This window comes from Onthophagus taurus, chromosome 3 (genome assembly GCF_036711975.1).
Source record: "Onthophagus taurus isolate NC chromosome 3, IU_Otau_3.0, whole genome shotgun sequence".
Taxonomy (NCBI): domain Eukaryota; kingdom Metazoa; phylum Arthropoda; class Insecta; order Coleoptera; family Scarabaeidae; genus Onthophagus; species Onthophagus taurus.
The window spans coordinates 580,186-599,021 of NC_091968.1; the positions used below are offsets into that span (position 1 = coordinate 580,186).

General features: G+C 33.0%; 3 protein-coding genes and 1 long non-coding RNA gene across 13 annotated transcripts in view; 2 read left to right on the top strand and 2 right to left on the bottom strand.

Moving 5' to 3' along the window:
* The window catches only part of LOC111418236 (bromodomain-containing protein 3-like), a 32,353-nt gene extending 26,556 nt beyond the window's left edge, over positions 1 to 5,797 (bottom strand). For 4 of the 9 annotated variants that reach the window (XM_023050737.2, XM_023050735.2, XM_023050733.2 and 1 more), the window contains exons 1-4: positions 5,708 to 5,797; positions 1,068 to 1,202; positions 814 to 864; positions 462 to 701 (exon numbers count right to left, since the gene is read on the bottom strand). In XM_023050737.2, coding sequence (XP_022906505.2) covers positions 462 to 701; positions 814 to 849 — 276 coding nt within the window. In that variant the 5' untranslated portion in view covers positions 850 to 864; positions 1,068 to 1,202; positions 5,708 to 5,797. Of the gene's footprint in view, positions 1 to 461; positions 744 to 813; positions 865 to 1,067; positions 1,203 to 4,951; positions 5,053 to 5,707 lie in introns of those variants that run through there. The other 5 variants (XM_023050734.2, XM_071194809.1, XM_071194810.1 and 2 more) reach the window with 5 other exon arrangements.
* LOC111418239 (uncharacterized) lies at positions 115 to 6,560 on the top strand. 2 transcript variants are annotated; one of them, XR_011639924.1, is made up of 3 exons: positions 115 to 242; positions 2,142 to 3,653; positions 3,708 to 6,560. It is a non-coding gene; the product is annotated as an uncharacterized lncRNA (long non-coding RNA). The 2 variants fall into 2 exon arrangements; XR_011639923.1 differs by having other exon boundaries at positions 2,142 to 6,560.
* LOC111418238 ((3R)-3-hydroxyacyl-CoA dehydrogenase) lies at positions 6,548 to 7,667 on the bottom strand. Its single transcript, XM_023050739.2, has 4 exons — positions 7,514 to 7,667; positions 7,143 to 7,453; positions 6,784 to 7,093; positions 6,548 to 6,722 (listed from the first exon to the last, which is right to left on the bottom strand). Exons 1-4 carry the CDS (start codon positions 7,551 to 7,553, stop codon positions 6,637 to 6,639), a joined length of 747 nt encoding a protein of 248 aa, XP_022906507.2. The 5' UTR covers positions 7,554 to 7,667; the 3' UTR covers positions 6,548 to 6,636.
* Positions 7,668 to 7,817: 150 nt separating this feature from the next.
* LOC111418237 (ribosome biogenesis protein BMS1 homolog) lies at positions 7,818 to 18,537 on the top strand. Its single transcript, XM_023050738.2, has 5 exons — positions 7,818 to 9,812; positions 16,874 to 17,632; positions 17,686 to 17,832; positions 17,892 to 18,067; positions 18,127 to 18,537. The coding sequence occupies exons 1-5, from the start codon at positions 7,874 to 7,876 to the stop codon at positions 18,487 to 18,489; spliced, it is 3,384 nt and encodes a 1,127-aa protein (XP_022906506.2). The 5' UTR covers positions 7,818 to 7,873; the 3' UTR covers positions 18,490 to 18,537.
* The last annotated feature ends 299 nt before the right edge of the window (positions 18,538 to 18,836 follow it).

Here is an 18,836-nt window from a genome sequence, read left to right on the forward strand (position 1 = left end):
AATTTTTTGTTTTCGCTTCAACTTTTACTTTTTATGTGCTATAAATAAAACTAGAACAGGTTTTATTTCTCTGGCTTAGTTCGGTTTAACGTGTTCGTTAATAAATTCTTTTCTAATATCTCTCGTCTTCTCATAATGTCGTATGTGTTCTAGTGATTTCAATTAGTTATATACAAATAAGAAAACTTCACTATGATAATAAACTATTTGTGTTGTGTTCGCCTTTGAGATCTTAGATAACAGTAAGTTCTACTTTTAATTTTTCATTTTATATTTGCATTTTGTGATTATTTTCATAAATTTCATCATCTACTCTTAGCATTACTTAATAAAACTACGTATAATGTGCAATGCGGATAACCACATCATATCAAGAAAAATGTATCTAAATTTTTAACAACTTATCTTTGATACAAAAATAACTAAATAATTTATTACAAAAAATTTTTGTGTTTTCTTACCGGAAGGTTTAATTTTTTCGCATCAACTGGTTGATGGAACGGCCATGCAAACTGATGTTTCCAGACGGCCTTCAGCACGGTCTTCTGCAGGAATTGCAGTTGATTGGTGACGCGTCCCGGTCGCTCGGGCTGCGGATGGACCGGCGGCTGCACGATGCCATTGACGGGCTGTATGGGCACCTCCATTCGTGGAGGAGGTTCCTTCTCTTTGCCGCCGTCTAGTCTGGCCGCCTGGAACGCCTACCATTTTTTTTACCAGATTTTCACGGTAGTAGTACGCTCCTTTTGCGTTTGTTTATAAGCGAGAAAAAGGGGAAAACGGGCGCCGATTAACGCCGTTTTAATAACTTACCGAAATGTTTTGGGCCGGTGCGTCCACCTGCTGCATCGTTGTGCCAATCACCTACACAAATAAATTTTTATTGATTAAGCAAATTTTTAGAAACATTACTTTAATCATTTAATGATTTCTTCAACACAGATCTTACAAAGTTATTGAACAAAATTTAAGAACTCATTAAGCATAATCGCGTTTTAATTTTATTTTAATCACATCTTTTAGTGAAATGGATCAATTACAGTAAAAAAAATATAATAGAAACTTACTTAACCGCTATAGGAGAGTCGCCAATGGTGATTTTAGCCTGTCGATTAACTGGCTGATGGCGACGATATTTACAAACATCCCCTTTTAATCAGGGGTCACTTTTGTTAGAGAAGAAACATGTTGATGTGTGATACCTACAACAAGAAATTTTATTTAACAACATATATGTATTTTTGTCATCATTTTTATTAATAATCTCTTTACAAACAATAATTAAGTCACATTGAGAGTATTAATAACCCCAATTATTAAATATTTCATTTTGATATCATACTTATGTGTATGTCAAAACCTTCATTTCTTACAAGGTGTTACTAAAAATCAATGTATTTTCTACTATCCTGTGTTAAGAATTTTGCATTTATATAATTTAATTCAGATGGGGCTGATAATTTGCGATTTTGGTTTGAAGAAGATTGTAAAATTGATGGTGAAGATGATGAGAATATTACTGATAATTCAGACGATCAATAAGCAGAATATAACTCAGAAAATTCGTTTGACTCAGAATTGGAATGCAGTGATAACGATAAATAACAATTTTAATTTTTTAACTGTAGTTTTTTACTTTATACAAGGTTAGTATAGTTTCGGAATGTTGTGCTGTTTCTTAAGGTTTTTAATTATTCTGCATCAAAAAATTTAAAAATATATCTAATTTACATAAAAACAGGTATCACCATCATATAAAAAATCTGGCCAATGCAAGATTTATGTCTTCAGTTTATAGTTCAAGTATTGTTCAAATTATACCTAATTAATTTCGACAAATTATTATTAGAAACGGATTAAATAAAATTGTAATTAGTATTTTAGAACATTATGCTTTAAAATTATGATTGAAAATTTACACTAAGAACCAAATAGATATAACAAATAAGATGAGTATTGAAAGAACCTGTTTATTTTGCTTTTGGGTTAAAATATATATATCCGGCATCATGCTCAGCTATGTAACACAAATGGTGGTGTAAACTTAAGTAAAAAGTTTAATCAAAATTCTTACCATATAAAACTTACACACTAACATATAAAAACACCAAAAAGAACTAATTGTGTTTTCGGTATTCTAGATATAATTTTGGTTTCTATGTCGGAAAAACATATTTGAAGAAATCATCTCACTAAAAAGCATAAAGTCCTTTTCTTCAAGAAAATTACTAATTTGTAGTGTTTCAACTACCACAACATGATTGTACTTAGAGAGTTATAAAAGGACTTGGACACTTCCCTTTGGTCTCAAACCGACCAAAGGGAACTTCAAATGCAATGGCAAAGTAATATAAAGAACGATGCTTTGGAGTAAGGAATTGGCGAGCAGCTACAAGGAGTTAAAGCTTAGTCTGGGCTACTGATGACGTGATTATTATTAATACTGCCTTTACTTTACAGAATCTTAAACAATGATCAGAGATAACAGAAAAACATAGCGAAATGATAACATGGACATAATACATATAAAATGGGAACATTAAACTTAGCATATTAGTTGTATTACAATCTGGATAGCAAAAATATACACACACTGTCGGTACTTTCTACTATACAAGAAAGCACCTGTATAAAAAATGACGCAATCCAAACTGTAGGGTTTTTAGGTATATTTAAATTTATTCATCCAGATGTGAGGTTAGAAGTGGTGTTGCTGAATTTTGTTTATGGTTATTAGGTGTGATTTGTGACAATTTTCAAACATTTCTTATTTTTATCCCGAAAAAAGTTACATTTTGTGTTTTGTATGTAAAAGTACCATTAGGATACAAGTGCAATATTGAGATTGATGTAAAAATGAGCCAAGCGAATACAGATACGTTTTGGTACTTGAACAAAGCTTTGACTGATGAAGAACTTTTGGTTGAGGCTGAAAAAGTTTTTGTTGAATTAGAAAATGAAGAAGTTGATATTGTTATTACTAGCGTTAGTGATGTACTTATGCTGGAAGATAAAGAAGTAGAACTAACTAATCAAAATGGGGAAAATGACACTGAAGTAGTAGAAATACGTGGCAAAGGGCCCAAGAAGAAAAACAAGACAGAAATTGATAGAAAATGGAGAAAACGGGAAAAACAGACTAAAATTCCGGGATACGATTATCCAGAAGGAATAATTGGTGGTACTTTCTAATTATTATCTTTTAAAGTAATTTGGACGCTACCTAAAGGAATAAAACGCTAAACTTGAAAGAAGAAAAGTTGCTGTGTTTCCTTGGCATAAATTTCTTAATGAGTTATCACAGTTGGCCAAGCTATAAACTCTTCTGGAGTAATGCTGAAGACTTGGGTGTACCACTTGTCATACGAACAATGAGCCATAACAGGTTTCAGGAGAATTTATCATATCTGCATGTCAACAATAACAGCATTATTCCTGAGAATAATACGGATAAACTATACAAGATCCGTCCGCATTTTGAAGCACTTAACCGTTAGTTCTCCAGTTATTATCATGGCACTAGGCAGTTGGCTGTTGATGAATCATGATATTCTTCAAAGGGAGGTCACATATAAAACAATTCAATCGCATGAAGAAGCCCATAAAAAGGGGTTATAAGCCTCGGGTGTTTAGCAGATAAATAGTAGAGTAGAGTAAAAATAGAATGATTTAGTTCGATAATTTTTTTACCAGTATCCGTCTTTTAGAAAAACTGAAAATTAAGGGAACCTTAACTTGTGGAACAATAAGGTCTCACAAAAAAGATGAAAAAAAATTTGGTAGATGATAAACGAATGAAAAGAGGAGATTATGATTACTGTATCTCAAATTTAGATATGTTATTACAAATGGAGGGACAATAAGTGTGTGAAATTTTGCTCTAATTTTCATGGAACAGAAGAGACCAGTAAAAAGGATGCAAAAGAATGGAACGAAAATTGATGTACGCAATCGACCGCTGTTCCAAGAAGTGGTGGATTTCTGGATTTTACAGACATATGCTTCATCAATTCTTTTGTCATATATTCCAAATGTGAAGGGGAAAGGATGACGCTATTAGATTTTCATCGTTCTGTAGCTACAGGTCTCATAAATACACAAATTTACTGCGTCCACGAAAATGTCATAGCGCAAGTTCACCCAAAAGACGAAAGTACAGCCGCTATTCTGTTACTGACGACGTAAGACTTGGGAACCGTGGTTCGCACTGGATTACTTTTGGAAAAGAAAGAGGAAGTTGTGAAAATTGTTCTGCCAAAGCTATTCAGTCAAGACCCCACTCAAAATGTACTGCATGCAATGTTTATTTATGATGAAAAAAAGAACTGTTTTTCTGAATATCATAATGTGATTTAGCTAAAGCAAATGTTACTTATTTTGTAAAGTAATAAAAAATGTATCATTTTTATATTAGCAATGAAAGTTTTTGTATACTGCAACATCACTCAAATATATTTTAATGTCTGAGGGTACTCTCAAGAATCATTATACCCCTGGAATGGGGGATTATCATATTTTGCTAAAATTGATTCCAAAGGCCTTTACTGGGTGTATTTTTATAGCGTTTTAATTCTGTTACAAAATTTTTGACAGTTTGGGACACAAAGGATGAAGAATACCGTTTAAAATAACATCTTTATGTTTGTACTTCATTGCGGGAACATCTTGAATTGATTGAAATGTTTTCCATTTATAACTTTTCATAGAGGAAAAATGTGCATCTTGAACCCTTAATACCATTAATGAAGGACACACTGTTCATAAATTTGAAAAATATGTGATTATTTTATGATTTTGATATATTACTTATTTTGGTGTTATTTTTCATCACCTTTTACTTACATTAACACCATGATTTTCTTTTATGTGCACCTAATGACGGATATAAAATATTAATCCAAAACCGGTAGCAATGCTCACCTAAAATAACACAGATTCTTCTAATACTCACCTCGACTTATTATTTACCATATCTACCTCACAAGAAAGATCAAGATGAATTACATACGTCACATTCATAAAAACCAAATAACTTTTTCAGTTGAAATTCAGCCCTGAAATCATATAAAAGTTTTTTCGTTAGATGGAAGGACTCGGTTATGAAAGAATATTTGAAGAGTTTCTCTTTGGTCAAGGTGAAATAATCAAGGTGAATAATTTACGAAAAACAAAATAAATATTGTTATTGTTAATTATAAAAGGAGGAAATTAACCAAGTTAAACAATTTATATTTTTTAAATTTCTTCAAGGGTACTAAACTGAAATAAATAAGTAAAGTGAAAAAAGTGTGGTTATGATCGTATTTATAATGTTATTGTCTGAGAGAGTAAGATAGAGCGAGGACCTTGAATGTGCCCGCGCTCTATAGAGGCTATAGTAAGGGAAAATTAGTGAAAACAAAACGGACGCCGCATCCCTACGACAGTTCAATACGAAAAAACCAATACCAAAACACCAGAAAACCCCAATCTTAGTCACTTAACCACGAAAATTGTTAAAAGAAAAATCGAATATTTAGGCGCGAAGAGAGGCGTCGTATCTCGGCCAAACGATTTCTCCCGCAACAAAATACAACATGGCGCGGGTTAACACTCCAACGTCGAGGGCAAAGCCGTTCGACGAAATACACAAATCGTCGCTTTTCGCATGTAGAAAATGTATCGTACTTAATCTCCGTGTTGTTCCCATCAACATTTTCACATTTACCTGCGTAATGCGTCCAGTTATCCAAAGGAAAATGACGAAAATCACGGGAGCTATACACACAACACACACACACTGGCTGGACACTAGCGGCGCTGCTGCTGCTGCCTGTCGACGGTTCGGTTAAAACCACGACGGTCTTGTAAATGGCGGCGGACGTTTCGAGTCCTCGGTCGGCGAATCTCCTCTTAAAAACAACTACATTTTCCGTTTAAACGAATTTTGGACCGCCTTAAACGAAAACGCGAGTATCCATTTGGATGGGGAGAACAAAACCGATTCTCGAATTACCACAGCGTAAAAACCCGGACGGACAACCAAAATGGCTGGCGTCAAGGGAGACGCCACCGCCCCCTGCTCGACGTCTTCCGGAAACTTATTCGAGAAAAAAAAACAATTATTCGTACGTACACTTTTAGGTTTCGTTCAAAATTTACTATCAGCGAATTTCTTCTCTTAATATTACGGTTCTTAATTTCTTTTTTGGCGTTGCAAACTATTTTTTGACGTTAAACTGCGGACGAGAAATGTCAAAAAAAAGTAAATGACATAACATAGTGAAATCGGACGAAAGCAATGGTAATTATGGGGTAGGTAGTAATTTTTTTTATTAGTGTTTTAACGAAAAATGAAAAGACGAAGATGAAGATGGTGTTGCGGAACCCGTCCGCGTCAAGAGCGGTTTGTGAAGTGATAAGTAGGGCGACTCCAACACGCGCAAAGTGTGCCAACGGGATTCCGTTGATTTCCAGTTTTGTTTATTGGCGGCGCCACGATCGATATCGACGTTGACTGACTAGGTTTTTTTTATTGGATACGTTCTTTTATTCAATAAATGTCAAATTTTTTTTTATAACTTTGATTTTTATTTTATGCATAAATGTATAGTGTAAATAAATTTTATTTTAAATAAAAATTATATTTTATTCTTTTTACATCCCACCAGTTACCTCAATAGAGGCACCATTAATAAACGAACTTTTATCAGATGATAAAAAGCAAATAACTTCTGCAACCTCTATAAAAAAAAAAGCAAAACAATTTTATAACTTTTTTACATATGTAACAAAGAAACAAACCTTCAACATTTCCAAATCTTCCAATAGAAATGGTACTAATCACTTTGCTTTTAACTTTATCCGGAATGATTTCTGTCATTGGAGTCTTAATGAAACCTGGTAAAACTGTATTGCAACGAATTCCAAATTTTCCAAACTCCTTTGAAGCTGTTTTTGTTAAAAGTTCAACACCAGCTTTACTTGCTGCGTAATTACATTGCCCCAAATTACCATATTTTCCAACAATGCTTGAAATGTTTACAATTGATCCATTTCTAATTCCTCTATCCACCAATGCGTTAGCGAAAGTTTGAATAATCAAAAAAGTGCCCTACAAAAAAATATTATTTATCACACATTATTGATATTTTATAATTTACCTTAAGATTAACATCAATAACTTCATTAAAATCGGCTTCAGATAACTTTAATAAAAAGTTATCTCTAGTAATTCCAGCACAATTAACAATTACAGATGGTGGTTCTCTGTACTTTTCAACAGTTTTCTCAAGAGCATCTTGAATTGTTTCTTTTTCATTCACATTAACCAAAACACCCAAGTGATCATTTTGGTTCTTTAAAGAAGCTGCGGTTTCTTTGGCACCTATTAAATTTCTATCTGCAGCAATCACTTTAGCACCTTCCCTAGCTAATATTTGGCAAGTTGCTTTCCCAATTCCACTTGCAGCTCCTGTATATAACCTCTTAATTACTTTAATATTGAGAGAGTAATTTTTATTTAATAACTTACCAGTAACGAAAGCTACCTTTCCTAATACAATACCAGCCATTTTTTGCTCGTTTTCATAAAATAACAGTAAGTGTGAACTTTGAAACACTGATAAAAAACCATTTTTATTTATAGGATTTGTTTAATAATAAAAAATGTAGGAATTAGGCAACCAAATATGCACTAAATCTAAAAAAATATATTTAATAATAATAATCTTTAATTTTATTTAAATATATTTTGATATAACACTTTTTTTTATAAAAAAGATTAAATTTGTAAATAAAACAACATTTATAAGTTTTATGATTATAAACATAACCTTCAAATGTGACACAACACATAACCTTAATATTGAACACATTTTCTAAAGTGGCAAAAATGAATGAAGAATTTAATGATAAGAAAAAAGCTCACAGAAAGCGCTTGGCAGGAAGAAAAGCTGACAAAAAGGATGCGAAAAAGAAACAACAAGAAAATTTGAGTGATAAACAGAAAAATCCAAAAGCTTTTACTTTTAACTCGGCTATAAGAGCAGAAAGGCGTTTTCGAAGGAAACAAGATTTAAATACAAAGAAACAACATGTACCATTGGTGGATAGAACCCCAATTGAGCCCCCACCGATTTTAATCGCCGTGGTGGGTCCACCAAAAGTAGGCAAAACAACTTTAATTAATAATTTGATTAAATTGTTTACGAGGAGTCCTTTAACAGATATTAAAGGACCCGTCACTATTGTAACAGGGAAAAAACGTAGAGTTACTTTAGTGGAATGTAACAACGATATAAATTCAATGATTGATTTGGCCAAAGTAGCCGATTTAGTTTTATTGTTATGTGACGCTAGTTTTGGGTTTGAAATGGAAGTTTTTGAATTTCTAAATATATGTCAAGTGCATGGTATGCCGAGAATTATGGGAATTTTAACTCATTTAGATATGATTAAAAACAATAAAGCTTTGAAGAATACAAAGAAAGTTTTGAAACATCGATTTTGGACCGAAGTTTATCCAGGAGCAAAATTGTTTTACTTGTCAGGAATTATTCACGGGGAATACCTAAGAAATGAAATTAAAAACTTGGGGAGATTTATTTCCGTTATGAAATTTCGCCCATTAACTTGGCGAACAAATCACAGTTATTTAATCATCGATCGTTACGAAGACATAACAGGCTTAGAAAACGTTCGTCAAAACCCAAAATGCGATAGAAATGTTTGTTTGTATGGTTACGTTCGCGGGGTTCCTTTAAATAAAAATAATTGTGTCCACATTCCCGGATTTGGGGACACAAAAATCTCAGAAATGAGTTTTTTACCCGATCCATGCCCTTTGCCAGAAACAATAAAAAAACGAGCACTTGTTGAGAAGGAAAAACTCATTTATGCCCCGTTTTCAGGGGTCGGAGGAATCGTTTATGATAAAGACGCCGTTTACGTGGAATTAGGAGGAAGTCATAGTCATAATAAACGAGAAGGGGATGAAACTAATCACATTTTTAATAATTTAATTGAAACGAAAGAAACTTTAGATGTTAAAATGCAACATTCCGAGTTGCAATTATTTACGGGAAGTGCTGGAATCACCGCGGAGGATGTTGAGAAGGAACAGGAAGAAGAAAAGGTTGAGTTGGAGAAATTAAAGGAGTCGAAAGAGTTGAATGAAAAAGAATTTGAAGAAGTTTTCGATTCGGGACGAATAAGAAGAAAAGTTATTTTTAATACAGATAATGATGATATTCTTGATGAAGATGAAGAAAATACAGGGGATGATTCTGACCAAAATGAAGAAGATGATTTTGATGAAGATAATTCTGATGATGAATTAAACTGGAAAGATAATTTACAAGAAAAAGCTAAAGAATCATATTTAAACCGCTTGCAGTCACAAAGGAATTTAATGAAACTCGTTTATGGAGTTTTTGATAAAAAATTAAGAACGCAAATGGACGAAGAACTTAACAAAAATAATGATGAAAGCGATAATGATGACGAAGAGATTTTTAAAGTTGTTTCTCATGAACAAGAACGTCTTAAATCGGAAAAGGAACGTTTAAACATCATTGAATCAACTTTACATAAACCATGGAACATTGAAACGATCGATTATCTTCAAGAAGATAGCAAAAAATTGCTTGTTAACCGTTTCGTAACGGGTAAATGGAAAGAATCTGAAGATGCGGAAGAACTTTTAAAATTGGACGATCTCAAAGAGTCTGACGATGAACTTTATGGTGATTTTGAAGATTTGGAAACGGGGGAGAAGTTTGAAGGATCAAAAGTTAATGAAAACGAAGAAATTAATGACGAGTATGATAAAGGTATTGTAATATATTTATTAGAATTGTTTATTAAAAATGTTTGTATTCATTTGAATATTGTCATTTGAATCAGATATCCAACAAGAGATGGCGCTAGTGCGAAATTAGAAATTTAAGGTTAATTCTGTACCTGAAAGGTAGGCGAGGCTAGAAGGGGAACTTTTAACAAAAATCAAATAATGCTCAAATAAGTATGCTCTAAAATCCAGTATTTCATTTTTAGTATCATTATTTTAAAAAACCTTATTAGGAGCAAAAGGTTTCGATTATAAAGAAATAAGTCCTTTTGTTTTTAGTGCAAAATAGTCCAAAATTAATCCAGACACCAAAATTGTGTGTGTAACATATTGTAACATATTAAGTCTAACCTAACCTACAAATTGTTTATTTTATAGCCATGCACAAAATCAATCTGATAAACTTAAAAGTAAAGTTATTTTCACTAAACTAAGTGAGATTACAACGTATATTTTCGGATGAAATACCCTTGCTTTTCTTAGCCTTTCGATGCATAACGACTAACAACCTGTCGTTACATAGACTGTGTCAATAGACTCTGTGTTAATATTAGAACTAACACTAGACCAAAAACTAGAAACATTCGGGTTTAGCCGCACGTCTTTCAAGACGGCTAAACCCGAATGATTCTAGTTCTAGGTCTTGTGTTAGTTCTAACGATAGTGCTAGTGTAAAACTAGAACTAACACTAGACCTAGAATTAAAAAGTTTCGGGTTTTAGATCTAGTGTTAGTGCTACCTTTCGTTCAATAAAAATATACCACAACCTAATGCTAAATAACATTTAAACCTAGAACTAACACTACACCTAGAACTAGAAACATTCAGATTTAGCCCCACGTCTCTCAAGACGGCTACACCCGAATGATTCTAGTTCTAGGTCTTGTATTAGTTCTAATGATGTAATGATAGTGTAAAGCTAGAACTAACCCGAAACTTTCGGGTTTTAGATCTAGTGTTAGTGCTACCTTTCGTTCAATAAAAATATACCACAATCTAATGCTAAATAACTTTTAAAACTAGAACTAACACTACACTTAGAACTAGAAACATTCAGATTTAGCCCCACGTCTCTCAAGACGGCTAAACCCGAATGATTCTAGTTCTAGGTCTTGTGTTAGTTCTAACGATAGTGCTAGTGTAAAACTAGAACTAACACTAGACCTAGAATTAGAAAGTTTCGGGTTTTAGATCTAGTGTTAGTGCTACCTTTCGTTCAATAAAAATATACCACAATCTAATGCTAAATAACATTTAAAACTAGAACTAACACTACACTTAGAACTAGAAACATTCAGATTTAGCCCCACGTCTCTCAAGACGGCTAAACCCGAATGATTCTAGTTCTAGGTCTTGTATTAGTTCTAATGATAGTGTAAAGCTAAAACTAACACTAGACCTAGAACTAGAAACATTCGGGTTTAGCCGTGTGTCTGAAGACAGTTTAGCCGTGCGTATGCAATAATATGCATGTATAAAATATGCAACATAGTGAGTTCTTATGCTAACTAGCACTACCTACCACTGTCACTACAACTAACATTAGAACTAGAAATTCCCCATGTATATTAAAACGTTTCATCTTAATTTTTGATGTATTACCTGTCTTAGAAGTCTGTCAGCGGTTTTCTGAATCATCCTGTATAATTTCTTCATTGAAAACAAAAATAGTCTGTAAATTAGTTTTTGTAATTCGCTACGGTAATGGAAGCTATAACAGTACTCAAACGGGTGCTGTAATGAGACTCCTTACCAAGGTTTATATACAGGGTGATTTATAACATACGGAGCAGACTAAAAGAGTAGGTACTGGAGGTAAAACTGAAGAGATTTTCTTAATAATGTTTTGTTAAAAACTTAATAGTTACATAGATATCGCATGTTAATTTTTTAAATAATTTAACGTCCATTTTTGAGAACCGCTGATATTCAGTAAAGAATAATTAAAATACTTGTCCGTTGCTAAGTAACCAAATCAACTGGATTGGCAGCAATAAAAACATGGTATCAGCGGTTCTCAATAAACAAACACCACCGTTTGAGCGTTTTAACAAATTTTTAATCAGCCGTAACTGCTATGTTATAAAGATTTTATTATTTTTATTAATTATGCATTGTTTAAGTAACCCCGAAATATTCGCAGTTTGAATTTAAACGTAGTGTAATACCGTATATGGTAAGAAATGCTCGGCCATTACTTCAACTTTAACGTTCTATATCTTTGTGATTATTAAGTTGTGGTCCAAGGACAGTAGAATCTAACAGGACTGCTACATGCATTGTATTTTTGTAGCCCACTACGGGTTGGTTGCCCGCACTCTACGTCACACTATTTGCCACGCCCTGTTAACTGTCACTCAGTACTATGCGTTTGATGTGTGTTTTTAGAGATTTAGAGGTTACATGATAGACATTAATACGTCTAAAAAAATAAAACTTCAAAAATAATATGAATACGTCTACGATATAACCTCTAAAACCACAGCAAACGCATAGAGCTGGGCGTGGCAAATGGTATGACGTAGTTTGCGGGCAAGTTGTCACAACAATGAATGTAGCAGTCCTGTTAGATTCTACTGTCCTTGGTTGTGGTCAAAATTTTATTAGAAAAATATCTTTAATTTGGCTCCTAGTACCTACCCTTTTAGTCTGCTTCGTATGTTATAAATCACCCTGTATAAGAGGTTGTCTAGGTTCGTACGCAACCATACTGCGCATTACGTCACATGTGGAAAATAATACCGCCAAGCAATTCAAATTAAACAAAGGCATGGAGCACCACATGGCCATGAGGTTGCGTGCGCAATCCGTGATCGCTTACGTCACGAAACACTCCTGCTCTTGCCCCTCGCCCACAAACTAAAATCAAAGTATTGCAGCATAGGAACTTAGACAACCTTTAATATATAAACCTTGACTCATTACAGCATTGGATGCTGTAAGAGAGATAGTTGTCAATGTGACTTTTGTCTATGGATGTTTAAACACGTTCTTAGCATTGAATACAAGGTCCACAATGATGAGGACATTGACTCTGAGCAATTTCTCTTATTTTGGGAGGTGTACATCAAACATTTTTTTCAGGTGAATATATTTTGTGTTTTGACAGTTTCTAATTGTCAATTCAAAGTTTCTATTTTCAAGTGTTCCGGTGTTACCAACTGCTACATACCCATTTCCCTACATTGCCAAAATTTACTTTATTTTTGTTAAAAAAAACTATAAAAACGCGAATTACAAAAAATAGCATAAAAAACACGTTTTATAAGACTTAAAGCACTCATTCATTAAAAAACTCGTGGCTTCGCCACTCGTTTTTCAACTTGAATTCGTACATTTCAAACGTGTCTTACGAAACTTGTTTTTTAATATACTATTTTATGAACACTTTATTGATCATCGAAAAATGTGTTTATAACAATGTGTCTAAAAAAGAAGTCTACATGTAATATTTGGCTATTTTTGATTCTGATATCATCGTGAATTTATTAAATAAAGCTATGGAAAACGATGAAAAGTAATTTTTATTTAGATCAGTGCTACAATGTTTTAAGGAAAACTTTCCTCTTCTTCAGGCACAACTGAAAGGCACAAAAACGGAGATAAAAATTAAAATACAAATATAAAATCAAACAAAGTTTAAAAAAATTAAAGAATTTATTATTGTTAAGTTACTAGATAACAAATGGCGAACGAAATACAAAGACAATAGCAATGATCGACATCACAACGGACCAAATAAATTTTTAATAAAAAATTTTGAAACATTGTAGCACTGATCTAAATAAAAATTACTGTTCATCGTTTTTCATCCCTTTATTTAATACATGTAATATGTCAGTACCTGATCAAAGAGATAGAAAAGTATCTATCTATAAAATTTCTGAGGAAGTTATTGAAAAAATTATATATCGTATGAAAGTCATTATTTTCAAGAAAGGTCTGCTAAGAAGTATCCTGGAGATGGCTTAAGTATTTCAAAAATGTATGGGTTATATTGCGAAGAACTTAGGAAGGAAGGTGAAGAACCAGCTAAGAAATGGCTTTTTATAATAAACTTCAACGAAATGTTTAATTTGTCCTTCCATTTACCAAACAACTACACATGTGATATGTGCGATTATTTTAATGTAAAGCTTAAGGCTGATCTTAGCGCAGAAGGAAAACAAGCTATTTCTAAAGAGCGAGATTTACATTTAGGTGATTCAAATAATAGATATCAAATGAAAAATGAAGTCAAGAAGTATGCTTTAGAAAGTAATGAAAATTTATAAGTTGTAATAGCCGATCTTTAGAAAATCTTCTATCTTCGAAAGTTGTAGGCCCTAATTACACAATACATAATCGTTGTACTAAAAACACTTGGTGTATGATGTGGGATGAAACCAAAGCTGGAAGAGGTGGTAATGAAATGGCTTCCTGTATTTTTAAATGGCTACTTATAGAAATTCCAAGGAATCAAGAAATGATTGTAATGTATGCATGTATGCAATGCAAGTATTTCCCAGCAGTCATGTTATAAATCATAAATTTTTATTATGAGGCCATACTCATATGGAGGTAGATTGTCAGCATAGCGTTATTGAACATGCAAAAAAGAAAACTAAACCATTTAAAATTTTTACTTGCCATGATTAGATTAATTTTATTTGTTGTTGAAAATGTTAAATGGGGGTTATTTAATAATAATAATAATAATAATAATAGTTTATTGGCATAACAATACAATATAGGTAATACATTAAAATAACTAAGTATAGAGTTTGCCAAAGGGTATTTCCATCAGTAAGCCAAATTATGGCGTCCTGGTCTTCCTGGAAATCCCATACACAAAAAAAAAGAAATATATAAAAAAAACAAAATAAAGTAATAACAAATCAAAATTAAATTCAACCTGAAACAATTATCGTGGCCGATAAGTAAAAAACGAAAAAAATATAAAAAATGAGGAGCCTAAACAAATAAAAATTAATAAATGTCCCTAACAAACTAAAAAGAAAAAAAATATATATATATATATACACTATTTCGAGTTGAAGGTAGAACGACGCGCTAGTCATTAAGCAATTTAAGATGCAGAGACTCTTTAAAAGTGCGAAACGATGGTTGAGCAAAAAGCAGACTGTACTTATTCAAAATACATGCCGCGTTATAACTAAAAGACCTCTTGAACAATTGGGTACGGTGACGAGGAATGTCAATGAGGTCCTTACGCCGTACATTAATATTATGAATCCGTTCTGTAAGTAATTTTGTTGGTGAGGTAAGGTGGTAGTTTACTTGACACAACTTTATAAAGAAAACAACCAAAATGTAACCGACGACGACTTGACATACTCAGCCACTTCAACTCCCCCAGCTTATACGATACTCTCTGACGTCGGCGTATACCAAATATAAAACGAATACAAGAATTCTGAACTACCTGAATACGTCGCGCATCATCAGTCAACAGGCAGTGGCCGTAAATTGTGTCACAGTATGTAAAGTTGGATAAAATTACAGACTCGCAAAGATTCTTTTTAATATCGGCGTTCAAGACTTGCCTATGAGCAAACAGCATTTTCACTTTTGCGTACGCACGCCTGATCAGTTCACTTGTGTTACGTGTAAACCTTAAACTGTCGTCAATGTAAAGACCAAGATCCTTGACACAGACCTTCTTCTCCAATTCAATTCCATCTATAAAGATATGGGCCATATTGCTGACAAGCGCTTTGGATTCCCTACCCCCGAACACCATATAGACCGAGTAATATTTAAAAATTTATCTAGATCATTGTTTACATCTGCAACAGACTCTAGCACATTATTTGAGCTAAAGCTGTGGTAAAGTTGTGTGTCATCCGCATAGATATGAAATTTTGAGCAAAAGCGGTCAAAGATCAACATTTGAGACGTATAGATAGTGAACAAAAGGGGACCCAATGTAGAGCCCTGCGGCACACCAGACCTCAATACGGCAGGATCCGACACATTATTATCAATAACCACATACTGACTTCTCCCGCACAGATAATTATTAAAAAAATTTAAGGCTGTATTATTGAACCCAATATAATGAAGAATTGCTAAGAGAAGTTGCTGATTAATAGTGTCAAACGCTTTAGAGAAGTCAAGTAAAACCAAAACAGTAGCCGCGCCATTGTCCGTTGCAGACATAACATCATCAATAATTGTCGAAAGTGCGGTTGCACAACTATACCCAGGCCTAAATCCTGATTGGATGGAGGGCAGAATATGAAACCGTTCCAAGTGCTCACGTATTTGTTCCGCCACGACCCTTTCCAAAATTCCCGACAAAGTACTTAAGATACTAATTGGCCTCACATCCGAGAAGGAAGAAGCAGTCGATGACTTAGGTATAGGAACAACTTTGGCAGATTTCCATTTCTCAGGAAAGACACCAAACTCTAAACAAAAATTAATTACATGCAGGAGGTAGGGAGTTATGTGTGGACAACAGAAACCCAACATCCTAAGGCTTATACCATCAATCCCCACCACTATTTAATTATTGTATTGTCTATGGGTTTAGAAGATTTTAAAAATGTTAGTACGTTTTACTCATCATTAACAGCACTATTCATATCATGAAAAAAAAGTAATGAAGGAAAACAGTTTAAATTATCCAGCATTGTTAGGCTCCAAATTCGACAAGAAACATTAGGTACTTTATTTTTTAAACATCATTTAACACATTGGCTGCTACGTCATGACGTCGCACCATTAATTTATATAGAAACCTTCGAAAATCTTCAAACATACCGAAAAATTTGCCCCAATTAAGACATTCTAGAAAACCTATAAGTAAAGCCAAATATGAAAATCGGGATTACTTTAGGAATTTACCTTGTGTTAAAGAGGCCCTAGAATTTCCTAATGATGATTAATAAATTAATAGGTTTCAAAGTTTCAAATTTGTTCTAGAAAAAATTATAATCATTTTCGGCTATTCTACGATTAAGTCCTTTTGAACTTATGTCCCTTTAGCTCTTAGGTACAGAATTTTAATTCCTAATTTCTTTTTTATCATTTCTTAGATAACAATAAATTAAAAAGAAAACGTGAAGAAACCGAAAACAACGATAATAAACCAGAAGATTCCGAAAAGACCCGCAAAGAACATTTAGCGAAAAAATTAAAATTAAAAGAAAAATTTAATTCTGAATACGACAACACCGACAATAATTATTACGACGAATTGAAATTATCGGCTGAAAAACAAGCTGAGTTAAACAAATCGGTTTTTGAAAACCTCGACGATGATCTTCGCGTTCAAATCGAAGGATTCCGCCCCGGAATGTACGTTCGAATCGAACTTGAACGAGTCCCAAGCGAATTCATCACTAATTTTGATCCAACTTACCCCGTGATTGTGGGCGCTTTAAACATGGGGGAGGAAAACATCGGTTTTGTGAATGTAAAATTAAAAAAACATCGTTGGTATAAAAAAATTTTAAAGGCGAACGATCCTGTTATAGTCTCATTGGGTTGGAGACGATTTCAAACGTTACCACTTTACTCTAAATTAGAGGATAATCTTCGATTAAGATATTTGAAATATACACCGCAACATTTAGCTTGTAACGCTCATTTTTGGGGGCCAATAACTCCGCAAGGAACTGGATTTTTAGCTTTACAATCTTGTGTGGCTAATCCAGAAGTTGTTAAACAACAAGGATTTAGAATTGCCGCAACTGGGGCTGTTCAAGAATTAGATAAAAGCGTGCAAATTATGAAAAAGTTACAATTGGTGGGGAAACCTTTAAAGATTCATAAAAATACAGCTTTTATAACTGGTAATGAAAGAAATTCTTGTTTAAATTAGAAATAATTTTTAATTTTTTTTAAGGAATGTTTAATAGCGCTTTAGAAGTGGCTAAATTTGAAGGGGCAAAAATAAAAACTGTTTCCGGGATAAGGGGACAAATCAAAAAGGCCGAAAATAAACCGGAGGGTTGTTTCAGAGCTACATTTGAAGATAAAATTTTAATAAGCGGTAAAACTAAATTGAAACGGCAAAAATATATTTTTTTTAACAATTTTGTAAAATTACAGATTTAGTACTTTGCCGAACTTGGTATAAAGTCCAAGTTGAAAAATTTTATAGCCCATTAACATCATTATTATTACCGCCAGATAAAAAAAATGCTTGGAAAGGAGTTAGAACTGTTGGTGAATTAAAACGGGCAAAAGGAATTAAAAGCGATGTTAATCCTGATAGTTTATACACTGTAAGTTATTTAATACTACGAAATATTTAGTTACTGTATTATTATATAATTTTTTTCAGGAGATTCAAAGAGAACCAAAAGTATTTAAACCTTTAGTTATTCCGAAAAAGCTACAACAATCGCTTCCTTATAAAGATAAACCAAAACATGACGTGAAACTTGGCGAGAAAAAGAAAGCATTTAAAAGGGTCGCTGTGGTTAAGGAACCACATGAAGAAAAGGTTTCGAATATGCTAAAGATGATTAGGACGGCGTATGAACACAAACAGGAGCGGTTGAAAAAGGAGACTAAAGAACGATTGGAGAAACATCGGAAAACGATTGAAGCGCTTGAATCGAAAAAGCAAAAGAAAATGCAACAAAAAAAGAAAGATGTGTTTAGAGCGAAAAGTAAAGCGCAATTAAAAAAGAATGTTGATTAAGAATTATTTCTTCTAAAATAAATTGGTTAATAAAATTTGTTGATTTTGTTTTTAATAACTTTTAATTTAAACCATAAAACTTGAGTTTTGAATGTTAAAGTTAACATTTTATTATAAACTCAATTCAAAATTAAATCTGACATATCGTCACCCTAGAATTATCTTGTGATATATCCCAAAACGTCAATGTTGGGGAAACGACTTTACGGATTTCATTACTTTTTTATACTTTCTTTTAATTATATTATCAAAAATCTTTACTCTTCATAAAGATATATATAAAATGTAATGCAATTCGTCGTCTGTTGTATGAATTTTGAAGAAATGTACTGAAAATTTGAAATAAT

Bases quoted from the DNA above. Each gene is read 5' to 3' on its own strand.
- LOC111418238 (XM_023050739.2), bottom strand. From the start codon at position 7,553: ATGGCTGGTATTGTATTAGGAAAGGTAGCTTTCGTTACTG. The intron at 7,454-7,513 runs GTAAGTTATTAA...GGTTATATACAG, and splicing joins AAAGGTAGCTTTCGTTACTG to GAGCTGCAAGTGGAATTGGG. The intron at 7,094-7,142 runs GTAAATTATAAA...ATTTTTTTGTAG, and splicing joins TTATTGATGTTAATCTTAAG to GGCACTTTTTTGATTATTCA.
- LOC111418237 (XM_023050738.2), top strand. From the start codon at position 7,874: ATGAATGAAGAATTTAATGATAAGAAAAAAGCTCACAGAAAGCGCTTG. The intron at 17,633-17,685 runs GTAATGAAAGAA...ATTTTTTTTAAG, and splicing joins AAATACAGCTTTTATAACTG to GAATGTTTAATAGCGCTTTA. The intron at 18,068-18,126 runs GTAAGTTATTTA...AATTTTTTTCAG, and splicing joins ATCCTGATAGTTTATACACT to GAGATTCAAAGAGAACCAAA.